At 36.7% G+C, this 15,122-nt stretch overlaps 1 protein-coding gene across 1 annotated transcript; it reads left to right on the top strand.

Annotated features, from left to right (window-relative positions):
• The first annotated feature begins 411 nt into the window (after positions 1 to 411).
• On the top strand, positions 412 to 13,931 carry LOC135470333 (coatomer subunit gamma-2-like). Its single transcript, XM_064749202.1, is given in 26 exon segments — positions 412 to 520; positions 2,149 to 2,198; positions 2,470 to 2,550; positions 4,057 to 4,128; positions 4,303 to 4,382; positions 4,587 to 4,662; positions 4,923 to 5,015; positions 5,513 to 5,599; positions 5,874 to 5,990; positions 6,352 to 6,392; positions 6,609 to 6,810; positions 7,219 to 7,329; positions 7,521 to 7,621; positions 7,974 to 8,046; positions 8,485 to 8,563; positions 8,824 to 8,988; positions 9,700 to 9,775; positions 10,199 to 10,262; positions 10,264 to 10,303; positions 10,757 to 10,887; positions 11,027 to 11,105; positions 11,414 to 11,556; positions 11,853 to 12,021; positions 12,561 to 12,658; positions 13,093 to 13,231; positions 13,405 to 13,931. Coding segments are annotated over 26 exon segments (2,637 nt in total). The 5' UTR covers positions 412 to 480; the 3' UTR covers positions 13,635 to 13,931.
• Positions 13,932 to 15,122: the final 1,191 nt, after the last annotated feature.

The raw sequence follows: 15,122 nt of genomic DNA, 5'->3' as shown, positions 1-15,122 counted from the left end.
AAACCTAACTACCATTATAAAGTGTTATAAACCTATTGAGCACAACAAAAACATCATTCAAATAAATAAATAAGTCAAAGAAAAAAAATGCACTGGCAGCACGAGGACAATGATATGGACAAGTAAGGGAGGTAATGCGAATAAGTTTCTAGTTCGTAGAGTACCGTCCCCTACCACAGATACATTCGTAGCGATTAAAGTATGTTTCCAATGGCTTTCAGCTTTGTTCTGTTCCATTATTAAATTAACAGCTTATAATTTAATCGAGCGTATCCAACGAGTCACCTTTTTGAGCTCACCTTGGAGATGTTCAAGCCGTGTTGAAATGAACATCCCAAACGTTCTCATTACCGGAAGTTGTGATGTGGCACTTGCGCATGCGTAGAACACCGATCGACGTGGAGCGGACACGGGAAGGAAACTAACGTGACACCTAACTGTCATCAGAAGTCTTCAGTTTGTGACAACGTGGTGTCCAAAATGCACATGTTGAAGAGGGAAAAGAAGGAAGAAGAGGATGGTGAGTTAGGAAACGCTAACAATTTGGGTCGCCTTAAAGTAAATCCGTTAAAATGTCACTGGGAGGTTCTACTTAATAAAACCTGTGCCGGCTAGTACAACAACAACAACATACCTTGCAGATTTCCTGACTCTCAAAACATATTTAATGCTTGCCAGTTTGGTATGCATGTGTTCTGTCGCGTAGCATATCTCAGTAACTTTACATTGGTAATTAAATAGCTAAAACTTTTGGGATGCACCGGTAGCAAATCCAACACCTCTTACGGCCTAGTTGCGGAGCAATGGAAAGGAATATCCCAAAATGTGTCGGATTGACGGTAAGAGAAACATCTACCGGTGTTCACACGGGCATTAAATCTTCCACTCTCGCGACTGCTTTGTTTGGTAAAAGTTACCCAACTCTGCAACTACGTTGTGTTACCATGTCTACTAAAGTCACCATTGAGAACTCGATAATTAAATGTCAATTTGATACTTACTCTCTGTGTCATTCGGGATATATATGAAAATTTAATTTAACATGTAAGACTGTATTACTGAATGTGTGCAATAAATGGCTCTGCTGAATAACACTGATAGCTTCAAATAAATGAATAGAAATACTGTTAGCTGTAGTACATCGAAATGTGTGGTATTTTAAAATTATTGGCATTCATCCTAACTTCGTAAATCGTCCATCCCCACCTCTCCAAAAACATGAACCAGATTTCAAACTCATATCTTCTTCTCACACTTGTCAACCACACTCAGCTCTCTGCTCATTTCTCCTGGCCCAATGAAACTAATTTCTTTGCTGCGTTGTGGTAAGCCAGAGATAAAAATATCACTAACTGCTCCCATGTCCACCTTGTCATATTCACAAATCTCCAAAATTCCATGAGATAGTAGAGCTTATCTCTTGTGCTGTTGGTGCATCTGGTACTGTGAATAGAAGTGAAAGACCAACTTTCAGTGCAATGTATGCACATTTTTTAATTTGATTTTGGAAACAAAGCTACTTGGGTTGGATTGGCCAATTTCAGAACTTCACAGAAAGTATAATTTTATCAGTCTACACACAATAATGCTTTCAGGATATGCTGGAATAAACATCTGGTAAACATAAGCAATAGGTTGAAGAATTACAGTAGACTGTTTTCAGGTTAGGTGTTATATCTCTATCCATTATTTATTTATTTGTTTTTTGATTGGTGTTTTACGCCTACCTAAGAATATTTCGCTTATACGATGGCACCCAGCATTATGGTAGGAGGAAACTAGGCAGAGCGTGGGGGAAACCCACGACCATCTGCAGATTGTTGAGAGGCTCCTGGGTCATTACGCTGTGCAAGCGCGCTAACCAACTGAGCCTTGGAGGCCCCCTATCTATTATGATTGGTTTTAAACTTTTTGAGGTAAAAGTTTACACAGGTCGAGTGACTGGAATAAATCAACAAAAATATTATTCTTGTGCCAAATTCTACCATTTTTATTGTACCAGTCTGTGTGATAGTATGGTATGTAAACAAGTAAGATGTAAAAGATCTATCTGTAGATAAATAAGGACCTGTATAAAATATGATATTGTTATTGTTTCTATGTGGAGGTTTTGTCATATATTCACCAACTTGTTGCCGCTCTTTACAGGGGGTGGAAATCCATTTAGTAATTTGGAGAAGAGCACTGTCTTGCAAGAGGTAAATGCATTAAGAGTTGTCATAAATAATCTATAATTGTGGCATATATCTAAATTGTTGTATTGCTGATTTTATATTTTCATCTAGCTTTTTTAACTATAAGCTGCTTTTACTGTCTGTTCAATAAATATAAAGCCAACAAATTGTTGCTTATTCACACACATGATCATATTCATATTTATTCAGACAATTGATCTGTATATTTTATATTGATAAGTGATGTTTTTGTACCAAAAAAAAATGAAAACATTGTTTTCTTCTATTTACCTAGGCACGGACCTTCAATGAAACCCCCATCAACCCCAGAAAATGCAGTCTTATTCTCACAAAAATTCTCTATCTGATTAACCAGGTAATACAAGCAATGCTTCATATACCTTCCATTTAGTGGAGAGTTAATACTTTGGAAGATAGCATTCTTGATATTTTGCAAATTCTGTTCTATGTTGTTTTGCTTCTAGTATGTTACCTAATTGTGAAAACAACAGAATTATTCAGGCCTGTTCAAGAGATTTCAGAATGAAATATTATTTGCATGTCGCATGGTGCAGTACATTCTTTGCATACTAGTTTTCCATACCATGAGATTTAGAGAGCACTTTGACAGCTCCTACCCTTTTGGGTTGTTTGGTAAATGCAAAATCATCTTCCACTTTACAGAAGGTTGTGGTTAGACGTATAATTTTGTTAAGAAGTGCCTTTAAGTGTTAAAATATATCTGTTGTTGCACAACTAGTGCATGGTTAATCCAAGCAATAATAAAGCTGATTTGTTATACTACCAGTATTTGAAGATAATTTATGGAAAGACCTTTCAAAATCGAAGTAGGCATCACTAAATAGACCACTTAATACTAGGCTTAATATACTTTCATTTATGTTTTTTTATTTTTGTGAAAGGCACACAAACATTTAAATTCTATGGTGGGCTTTATATACCATATTATCAGAAGTTATGAACTCTGATATCAAAGGAAATTTATCCAACTCTAATCACGACACTGAATGTTGGAATAACTCTTGTTTTATCTATGAGTGAAAGAGTACTCAAATAATGTTCCCAAAAATTCCTTCTTCCTAGTAAACATCGGGAAAAAAGGTGATGCGACGTCAGAGTTCCTGGGGGCCTCCGTGGCTCAGTCGGTTAGCGCGCTAGCACAGCGTAGTGACCCAGAAGCCTCTCACCAATGCGGTCGCTGTGAGTTCAAGCCCGGTTTCCACCCACCATAATGCTGGCCGCCGTCGTATAAGTGAAATATTCTTGAGTACGGCGTAAAACACCAATCAAAAAAAAAAAAAAAAAAAAAAATCAGAGTTCCTGGACACCCTCAGTATGGCTCATAAAGCCCACCATAGTAGTCAAATATTTGAATGCTTTTCAACACTCAAAAAATCTGAAAGAGTGAAAGTATCTTTTACACATAGTTTTCAGTACTGAACTGTACTTCATATTTTAGCTTTCTTTCACTTTAAATAAAGCTTGTGACAAGAATTGACATTAGTTCCAGTTGCCTGTGGAGTTCTCCACATATACAAACTTGGTGAAGACATTATGTTTTCATTTTGGGTAAAGGATAAATGTGTTGATAAGTACAACACCATTTCGGACTGGTCTGTAATATATTACACACATTTTATGTACATTTCTCCTGAGTAATCTTAAGGTGAGGATAAGACATGCTGACTTGACACGCCGGAGTTGAGAATGAGGGAGGTAAAGGACCACTCTCTAATAATGTGCTCATCACAAGGCCTGTTGACTTCACACAAGCTGATTTTTCAAGATGATATCCTTTGGATGACACTCTGTCTTGTGGAACTTGTAAAATGACATGCTTAATGGGTTTTTTTGTTTTCAGGGTGAGCATCTGGGATCGACAGAGGCAACTGAAGCCTTCTTTGCCATGACCAAGCTTTTCCAGTCCAAAGACGTAAGTGTATTATTTTAGCACTGCTTATCATTTGTGCAACTCTTTAACATAGGGATTGTGACAGAATACTTAGCCCACTGGTTTGAATTTTACTAATTTATAGCAAAATTCTTTAGTATGCCATTAAACAACAATAAAAAGAACTTTTTTATCATGTAATTTTCTCTTCTGCAGACCACCCTAAGAAGAATGGTTTACCTTGGTATTAAGGAAATGGCTAAAATTGCTCAGGATGTCATAATTGTGACCAGCAGGTAAGTAATGGAATTTTATTTATAAATGTTCAACAGAGTATCCACATATGGGGCTTGTTTATATAAAGTCTATTTCATGTAATAAGGTCTTGGTTTGGAGGCAATTTCTTGAGACTTGGTTATGTGCAGATTGTTCATTCATTGCATTGTGTTCATTGTGTGATGTGTGTACTGGCTTTGGTGACTTATTGTTTGTGATTGCAGCCTGATGAAGGATATGACTGGAAAGGAGGACCAGTTCAGAGGCCCAGCTATAAGAGCTTTGTGCACCATCACTGATGTAAGTGAAGTTACTCATAGTATAACAACACATGACGTATAATATTTAATGTGGTTAATGTTTCAACACCACTTGCCATTTTACATTTTTTTTTAAACGTGCAGACAGCCAGCTAACTTTGGGCAGGACTAAATAACAAGAATACTTTTTGTGTACAAATAAAAAAAAAGCTTTGGCATTAGTATACACTATCTTCAATTAAAGCTAGTATTATTGTAAGAAAGTGATATTTGAGAGTTTCCAGACACCTTTGGTTTCAGAATACCATGCTGCAGAGCATTGAGAGGTACATGAAGCAGGCTATTGTTGACAAAGTTCACGCTGTGTCCAGTGCTGCCCTAACCTCGTCTCTGGTAAGTTAACTCAAAACCCTTAGGGAACCTCTTGTGCCTTATTAGTCCTGTAGTAGTACAAGAGGCCAGTATAGGTTTACATCTAATCTGTAATTTTTGTCCTACTCTTCAAATGAGTTTTCCTGATGCTTTCTCAGAAATGTTCATCGTATTGAACTGAAACTTCATATGTGTCTAAACCATGATGAGTCACAGATAAGGTTCTATTTTCAACAAAATTATATCATTTTTTTGTTGTGTTGCCTGTTTTGACATTGCTAGTATTCTGATGGCTCAAGATCAGAAAATTGTGAATATGCATACTTCCATATTTCTGACTGCTTGTAGGTCTGTAGATGTAAATAAGATTATTTTTAATAAATATATTGAACTGTCTGAAATCAGACAGACACACAATTTTAAAAAATAGGGAAAACCTGGAGCTGTGAATTTTAACTACTGTACATGTATCACATCTGTTTGTTATTATACTTTTTTTTTTTTTTTCTTTGTTTTAGCACCTGAGTAAGGGAAGTCATGAAGTGGTCAAGCGTTGGGTGAATGAAGCACAAGAGGCTGTCAGCAGTGACAACATCATGGTGCAGGTAGGCCTGTTTTGACAGCGTACATTTGTGTATTAGAGCTCGGATAATGGAAAATTGTGGTTGTTCGATAGTACTGTGATACAGCACGAAAAATAAGTTAAGATGCGATCAATTTTTTTTACTATGCTATTGCAGTATGAATTATTTGTTTTTGATGTAATAACTAAAATGTGTTGTGACAGGATATGTGTATTTAAACAGAATCTCAAGTGAAACCCGCAGATCCAATCATTGCCATCCCTATATGTAATATGATGATTCGCATTTGTTTCAGTATCATGCCCTGGGTCTGTTGTACCACATAAGGAAAAGTGACAAACTGGCAGTGACTAAATTGGTCAGCAAGTTTAGCAAACATTCCCTAAAGTCGCCATATGCTTACTGCTTGCTGGTAAGTACATGAACTAGTGTTTTTAATCCTGTATAATTTACTTGTCGTCTTTTATATTAACTATCTTTTATCGGAATTTGGCCTATAACAAGTGTTTTAAGTTACCTGAGTATTACATCGCATTTCTTACGAGAACAATTTTCATATTGGGTTATTATTTTGGAGATGTAACTGTAACACATTTTTTTTATAATTGTTTGCTATTCTCCTGTCAGCTGTAGTTGTATTGTTGCAGAAAAGTAGCTGTTATAAACTTAGTATAGACATAAATGAAATAAAGATGTGAAAAACCTAAAATATAGAGCATGTTTTGGCTGGTTTGCTTACTGAGATTATTTGTATTGTTTTTTTTCCATAACAGATCCGTATAGCCAGCAAACTTCTGGAAGAAGAGGGTGGAGGGTGTGTACCAGTTTTAATTACCAATGTCCAGTTTCTATTATTTTCAGTAATACATGATTTCATGCATGAAATAATTCTAATAATAACAATAATTTTACTTAAGGAAGTAAAATGTAGATTGAATACATAAAGAGGAGGTGTTAGCCATTTTTCAAAGGTGAAAAAGCATGCTAAATGTGTTTAATCTAAAACCAATTTATCTTTTACGTTATGCAGATCCAGTAACCCACTGTTTGACTTCATCGAGGGCTGCCTGCGCCACAAGAGTGAGATGGTTATATATGAGGCTGCCCATGCTCTTGTCAACATGAAAAATGCTAAGGCAAAGGATATGAATGCAGCAGTGTCGGTCCTCCAGTTGTTCTGTGGCTCACCTAAACCCACACTGAGGTTTGCTGCTGTCAGAACCCTTAACAAGGTATCCAGACTTGTTTACTCTGACTGCAGATTTATGCTATATGTAGGGCACAAACTGAAATCAGGACTTCTGTACCCAAGGGAACGTTATAGTGAATAATACTTGTACATTGTATTTTATGTAATTACTTTATTAACATTTTTCTGCTTGAAGTTTGTTTTATCAGTTGTCATTATAAAGAAAATAATTTTTAAATAATAAACTCCTATTCTGTAATTTGACTAACTTTAGTACTATTGGTATCTCTACCCCTCGAAGGGACTGATTGAGCTACTGTCGTATTGTGGTCAATGTATAGATGATAGCTAAACATGTGGCTGTAACAAATGTTTAGTTTGTTTACAAGTAAAGAATACATGTAATTATAAGAAATGAGTACGGAATTGAAAGTCTTTCATTTGTCTTCAGGTGGCAATGAAGCACCCATCCGCAGTAACAGCCTGTAACCTTGACCTGGAAAATCTGATCACAGATGCTAACCGTAGTATCGCCACACTAGCCATCACCACCCTGCTCAAGGTATTTGAATATATTTTCTGACATTTTGAATTTGCAGCAGCATTCAGTGTTTGCCTATACTCCATATGTATTAAGGTTAAGATGTGAAAAAGATTTTTATCTCACAATTAAAATCAATGAAAAATAATCCAATCAAAAGAGAAGGGAATTTTTGGTCAGGTGTATACTAGACAATTCTTTAATGTTGACAGACTGGCAGTGAGAGCAGTGTAGATCGCCTGATGAAGCAGATTTCCTCCTTCATGTCTGAAATTTCGGATGAGTTCAAGATTGTTGTGGTTGAAGCCATCAGGTAAGAGTATTGCATCAACCGAAAGAAAACAGTGTATGAAAATTTATTGGGTTTGTATCTCAGAGAAAACATTCACAAGCCATTTCCAAGAAATTGAAGTACAAATATAATAGGGAAATATACATGGGTATCAGATAGAATCTTTACATATACCCAGCTTCAAAGCACACTTCGTGAGCATGCAGTTTTGAGTACCAAATGAATGCTCAAGTTCTGATTGCATATGATGTCCCAGCATCTCTTTTGAAACCACTTACAAACCTCCATATCCATGCCCTTTAACTTTAGGTATTTTGTTCTTATGGATCTTTGCAGATATGGGATTTATTATGAATGTTCTTTGAACTTTCAGGTCTCTGTGCATGAAGTTCCCACGAAAACACAGTGTCATGATGACCTTCCTCTCCACCATGTTAAGGGAAGAGGTAAGCTTTGAAATAAACCGTTTACAATTGCTGGTATTAATATACTTGGTTTTACTCATAAGTTTCTTACTCTATGAATTCCTCAAGCTTTTTGCATATAAAAGAGCAACTTTCAGCACAATTTATGTGACTTTATCATTTGATTTGGAGCCAAATCTGCATTGGTTGGGTTTGGCCGATCTAAGGGCTTCACAAAAAGTGTGATGTTATCAGTCTACACAAACATTGCCCTCAGAATGCAGTCAAAAAACACCTTGCAAACATGAGAAAAGGTTGAAGAATTATAGTTAACTGCCTCAAATGTTATTTTTGTCTCAGTTTTTAATGCGTTAATAATAACGTCATTGCTGGCTGAGGTCAGTTAAACAGTATTTTAATTCAGGATTCTTTTATTAGACTTAATCAATATAAATATTGTGTGTCGGTTATTTATTTTAGGGTGGTTTTGATTACAAGAGAGCCATTGTTGACAGCATTATCACCATCATTGAGGAGAACCCTGAAGCCAAGGAGGCTGGTATGTATCAAATCGGCTACAGCAGCAGAAATTGAAGAAACAAGCTGTATAACTTAAGCTTTTGATTTCTAGGCATTGACTGACTCCATTGATTCCTTGTAAATCTTAACGTAGTACTGTGTTGAACTGGTTTGTCTTAATAGTTAAATAATTTCTATTGTTGTGTTTTAGTATCAGGTAAATTGTGCATTTCTGCTGTTAAATTTGTTACATATATTATGTTTCACAAGCTGTGTGACCTTGCTTTCTGTACCTGGCAGGTCTGGCTCACCTGTGTGAGTTTATTGAAGATTGTGAGTTTACTGTGCTAGCCACGCGCATACTCCACCTTCTGGGCAGAGAGGGCCCACGGACCCTGTCCCCATCCAAATACATCCGCTACATCTACAACAGGGTTATCCTGGAAAATGCAGCAGTCCGTGCAGGTGGGATACTACTAAATGTCCATGTATTGAAAGATGCCTGTCATATTGTAGTATGTGATACTGTGAAATACTTAATTTTCACCAGTAAAGTAGGCTACTGATCAAAGGTGTGGAAATAAGTGACGTCTCTTTGAATGCTGCTAATGATAGGTGCAAAAGTAGATTAATCTTCTTACATAGTGATATTCTATCCCCTATTATTTTAATCTCAGATTCTGATGGGCAACAAATGAGGATTAAAGCCGTCTGTTTAACTTAATTTCAGTGATATTATAACAAGGAAAAGAGTTCATAAGATTTTTGTCAATATTCCTTTGATTAAATATGTGAAAATTTATTCCCATGAAATTTTTTGGAGTAAATCCTCAAAATAAATTCAAGCGAATAAAAAGTGCATTACAGTCTTGCACGTTCTTTTGTGACACTGGAGTAAGAGGTATGTCACTTTGAGTTGCATTGTTGCTCTGGTTTCCTCCACCCATAACTTGATTATCGTCATATAAATCCAGAAGTCTTAAACATTGCTTTAATCACCAATTGTAAAATATCTTCATGAAAATAACACAAAAAAAGTGCAGGTATAGCTTGAAATGGAATACATGTTGTAAGAACCCTTGCAGTTGTCAATGTATAATGTGTGATGTAGTGTTGGAATTGTTTATCTCTGAAGTAACATCGTGTTAATGGATATAGATATTGTTCTGTCTTCAGCTGCAGTAACAGCATTGGCCAAATTTGGGGCCCATTGTGAAGAGCTCCTGTACAGCTGTACTGTTCTGTTGGAAAGGTAAGTTGGTATCAATCTTCAAACTGTGGGGAATTACTTTGTGGCTTTTACATTTATTATAAGCTCTTTGCCAAAATTCATGTAAATGTAGTCCATGGTTTAGTACAAATGTAAAAATTCAGATAAGTGAAAGACTTTTTTATAAGAATGCAGCAATATATTCATCCAAAAGCCTCCCAGTAGTCGTGTGTTCAGGGCAGTTCACATCATTAAAAAAAGAGGTCAGCAAGGAAGATAATAAGTTTTATCCCTTAATAATCTTCATACATTTCGCATGTGTATTACTCTTGCAGTGTCTATATTTCAACAAACTAGATCATGTGAACTGTAAGTCATGTAACGCATGTTTGAAAGTTCTCCAATGATATATTGATGTGTATCTAGCTGTGGTGAGAATTTTCGTCTTTTCACGTTGCATGGCAGGTGCTTGTTGGACACTGATGATGAGGTGAGAGACAGAGCTACATTCTACTTAAGTGTTCTCCAAACAGCAGCAGAAGGCCCTCAACTCTGCATATATTCTGAATGGTATGTTCACTAACAGTGATGAAATTTTTCACTGATGTTCTTAAAATGGAAAATTGTGTTGTTCTGTATGTGAGTAATATTGCTTTATTGTGTAATTGAATAGGTTACATTATTAAATATGAGGGATCAGAGCATGACAGAGTTGTTAAGACGCTTGTGTTTGAATAACTAGGGCACACAAGGTGCTGGTTTAAACCTGGATGTGTGCAGGAATTTTGTACGTTCCTCCTACTCTTGCTGTTCATGGGGTCTTGGCCATTTCCATAGTCTTTGAACATGAAAGAGTTTTCAGTAACTTGTAAAGTCAGTGGTTTACCTTGGTCACCCCTGTTTTCTACTCATAGTGCATTCATTTAAAGTAGTGAAAAATGCCACATTGTGATATTCAACAATCAAGTAAGTAGTATATTTGTTACATGTACTTTATCTCTATTTTGCTTTGTGTGTTTTTAGGATTACAGGTATCTGTTCGCGGGCTGGAGCGTGCCCTTCATCAGTACACATTGGAGCCATCTGAGACACCATTTGATCTGAAGTCTGTGCCTCTTGCACTCAGCCATTGGTGGAACAAAAGGCCAGTGTGGGTAAGTATGGATCAGCATTGATGATACACTGCACTTCATCAGTTGTTTCCTCATTTGTGTTTAGTTACAGGTTATGTTTTGAATTTTTTTTCCAAGGTTATTTCCTGCCAACTCAAAGATTTTATTCCCTTGTTCACAGTTTCACAGCGATTCTGCTGATATTATTGCAACCAAGTCTGCAGACAAAGTGGCTGCCACAAGACAAGATGTTTATGCTGGTTTGTACAAACTACTCTATAACTGCTTGTTTTATGTTAAGCTGACAAAATTTTGCTGTTTGTTTAATATACTGACGAAATTCAATCCATTTTAATTTATCTTAAGATCTCATGTTTTTATGATTTTCATTGTTTTATGATTGAAACTTTAAATTTATCGTGTTCATGACTAAGAACTGAAAAGTTGGTACTAATTATATAAAAGTTTATTTCTTATTTTCATATTAATGTTGTGCATTGATAGAGGAAAATGCATCTCTAACATATTGCCACATTTTTTAGTTACATGTGACATTTGATTTTTTCAGAACAACTTGCAGCCATACCAGAGTTTGCTTCTATTGGAGCCCTTTTCAAGTCCTCACATCTGCCTGTAGAACTGACAGAATCAGAAACAGAATATATGGTTCAGTGTGTGAAGCACACATTTACAAACTATGTTGTTTTCCAGGTGAGTTCATTTTTCTTAGGTGTGGTGTTAATATACATGTTAAGATTTGAAAAGATCTGCATGTTTGTTTAAATTTGTTTTTAGTTTTGATAAACTGACAAAGTTTAACTGACAGACAGTTAAAATAAAGTGTAAGATGATCTACTTTTTTTTCTGCTTTCATTTGTCAAAGTACTTCCATAAGTTTGATAACTTCAAATGATTTCAAATATGAACAATAAAAATCTTTTCTTTCAGAAGAAATGAATCTCTTCTGCATTGTACCTTTAACATACAGTTCTGTGGTTATGTTTCAGTTTGATTGTACAAATACATTGAATGACCAAGTGCTGGAGCGAGTGACAGTACAGCTGGATCCTGCAGAAGGTTTTGAGGTGGTGAAGTATATTCCCTGTGCTACCCTGCCGTACAACAAACCCGGCACCACATACACGTTGGTGCGCTTACCCGAGGAGGCTACGCTAGGTAAATTAATCCCCCTTTCTGTATCAGTATGAGAACTCTATATCTTTTGGCTGCCAGCGTCCTTTACCTCTTTTCTACTTCTTGTCTATAGCGACATTAACCATGCCTTCACAAAGTTGAAAACTGCTGTTTTTCAAAAAGCTTAAACGTAATAATTTTTGTACTCTATAAACTATTTTTAGTTTATGACCTCCTAACGTCTATGAGTACAAATAAAGTTTTCCATTGATGTCTTCGGCAATAAAACTGGGGTCTTCAGCTCTTAGCAATCAGTCTGGCCAAGATAGTTAATGGGCTAAGCCAGTAAACATCCCAATTCACTTTTCAAAAATATGGCAGAAAATTTGCATGAATGGGCATTGTAATACTGAGGTGGCAAATGTGCCCTCCCCACTCCCCTCAAAAAATAATAAAGGAATGCCTTTTATTCTTATTTTTTATTTTTCATTAAACGCTCAACATTAATAATCACCATATAGGAGTTTTGTTTCATAGATCCTTTAACCTTACGAAATCTTATTCCTTGTTTTCACTTTCAGTCACAGGTAGTTTTAGCTGCACACTCAAGTTTATTGTGAAAGACTGTGACCCAAATACAGGAGAACCAGATGATGAAGGTTATGAAGATGAGTATGTGGTATGTATTGTGGACTATGAACAGATAAGGTCTCTTTTTTATTGTTGGATATTATATTGACCAATAAATTACCTTGTTGCTTGCGGGAGCCTCTGTGGCCAAGTGGTTAGAGTGCTTGTGCAGCACACTGACCGCGGAAGCTCTGACAAATGCAGTGGATTCAACTTTGGCTCATGCTTGCTTTTTCTCCTTTCATCTGTGAAGAGGCCTGCCAGCAACCTGCAGATCATCATGTTTTTCCCCTGTTCTCTGCCCAGTTTAATCCCAACATAATGCTTGCTGCCACTGTGCAAGTGAAATGTTCTCAAGTATGATGTAAAACTCAAATCAAGCACAGTGTAGATAAATATATTTTATTGTTTACAAATTCACTTGTTTTACAAAAAGAAAATGTTTTTTCAGATGTATTCATAATATTTTCTGCATGATTACAGCTGGAGGACCTAGAAGTGACGGTAGCAGACCATGTACAGAAAGTGGTGAAACCGAATTTCGGGGCATCGTGGGAGGAAGTGGGTCCTGAAAATGAGCTAGAGGAAACATACGCTTTGTCTACTATGAATTCACTAGAAGGTAAAGTGGCATTTTGTGATAACCTCAGATACTTAAAAGGTTTCAGTATGCTTTATGGCTGTAGCAGGTACTTTAATTGCAAGCTGTTCTGTATTATTATGGAGTGTTATTCATTAACAGACTTGATGACTTGATGAGATAAATATTTAACTTTACTCTTTTCTTGTTTGTAGAGGCTGTCAAAAATATAATCCAGTTTATGGGCATGCAGCCCTGTGAGCGGTCAGACAAGGTGACTGAAGGGAAAAGTTCACATACTTTGTTCTTGGCTGGAGTTTTCCGTGGAGGCCATGACTGTTTGGTGCGAGCCAAGCTAGCGCTGACTGATGCAGGCGTCACGATGCAGCTCACAGTGAGATCCACAGATCCAAACGTCTCAGAAGTGTTGGCGTCAGCTGTGTAATTCTCTTTTGTAGTTTACTTTCTTCAAATGAAGCTGTTAAACGTATCAGAATGAAAATTGAGGAAATGCTATATACAGTGTACTGAGTTTTCGATAGAATTGTCACGTTCCATTGTATGTTGTAGCTTTATTGCCTAAATACCTAGCATTTTGTCTTTTCTCCAGGTTACTTGATCTAACATTAACATTTCACGAATCATTTCAAGTCTACAGCAAAGAATAATTTGTCATATATAAACCCGGAAAAAAGTTGTCAGTAATAATAATTATTAAATAAAGCATCATTTAAATACAGAATGGCCATCGCCTTGGTAGTCTGCTTATGTACAGTATGATGGGAAGGTGACACTGAACTGAATTATTCGCTCATTTATAGTCTAAAAGCAGTGAGCATGCTTACTGATATACACATATCATGGGCCATACTTCAGAAGGTCTGCAAGCAACCTGTATATGGTCGTGGGTTTTCCCAGGGCTCTGTCGGGTTTCCTTCTACCATAATGCTGGCCGCCGTTGTAGTGAAATATTCTTGAGTACGGCGTAAAAGATCAATCAAATAAAATAAAATATGACACATTTAATAGTTATCATGGAATGACCATTTGATACACGTGCACCGACCGCATGCTGAAGAGGCTGTCGCTGGCTAATTTGTTAAAAGGTTCTCGCCTCAATCGATCGGCTGATAAATGATGTAAGTTTGAGTCCAGTTTATGCCTGCTCAGCTGCAGCTTTAAGTAAGGTGGATTGCTAGGTATCTAGCAGAGGGCGTTGATTAACTGCAGGAATCCTTTCTAGCTCGCCTGCACGAAATATAATCCAAAAGTACAGGCATATATAATGTGCTCAAAACTTCAACGTCCTCATCCAATAACCTTGAATCAATGTTAAGGTAAATGTTGGAATAGGTGGTATCTTAAAAAGTACTGCATGCATTGAGCGCAGGTTTTGCATACGTGTAGAGCACAGTAACTCGAAGAGGGGGGTTCCATCATTGATGCACTGTGTTGAATTAATTACCATGACTTACAAACTTCACCACTTAGTGTCTTTTGTGTTGGAATCATTGTTATGGTAAATGTTAGGGGTGTTATCTATAAGTTTTTCTTCACCCATAAAGCTGACCACCATGGGATAAATGAAAATTATTTAGTATATGTGGTTAAGTGAATAAATTATACTTTGAATAAGTGTAATGATATAGCCCTTTTGGTTGTACATAATTACACCAGTTTTCAACAGCATTGATAGATACAACACACTGACAACAGTTTCGCTCCCCTCCCATTCCGACATTGTTTGGACAGACGGATGAGCACTGTACATGCATGCCATTCGCTTATCTCCCTCAATGATCGGGAAATGTTTTATCCAGTCGTCATGTATAGTCCAGTCCCAGTTCAGGTCTAGTTCTTGTCTGAGCTGACGGGCACAAGATGTGTTGGTTCAATCACATACTAATTGGGCATCAATTTTTCGCGATTATGG

Source organism: Liolophura sinensis, chromosome 7, assembly GCF_032854445.1.
Source record: "Liolophura sinensis isolate JHLJ2023 chromosome 7, CUHK_Ljap_v2, whole genome shotgun sequence".
Taxonomy (NCBI): Eukaryota; Metazoa; Mollusca; class Polyplacophora; order Chitonida; family Chitonidae; genus Liolophura; species Liolophura sinensis.
The sequence above is the reverse complement of the archived record's forward strand: the minus strand, read 5'-3'. Positions and strand labels throughout refer to the sequence as shown.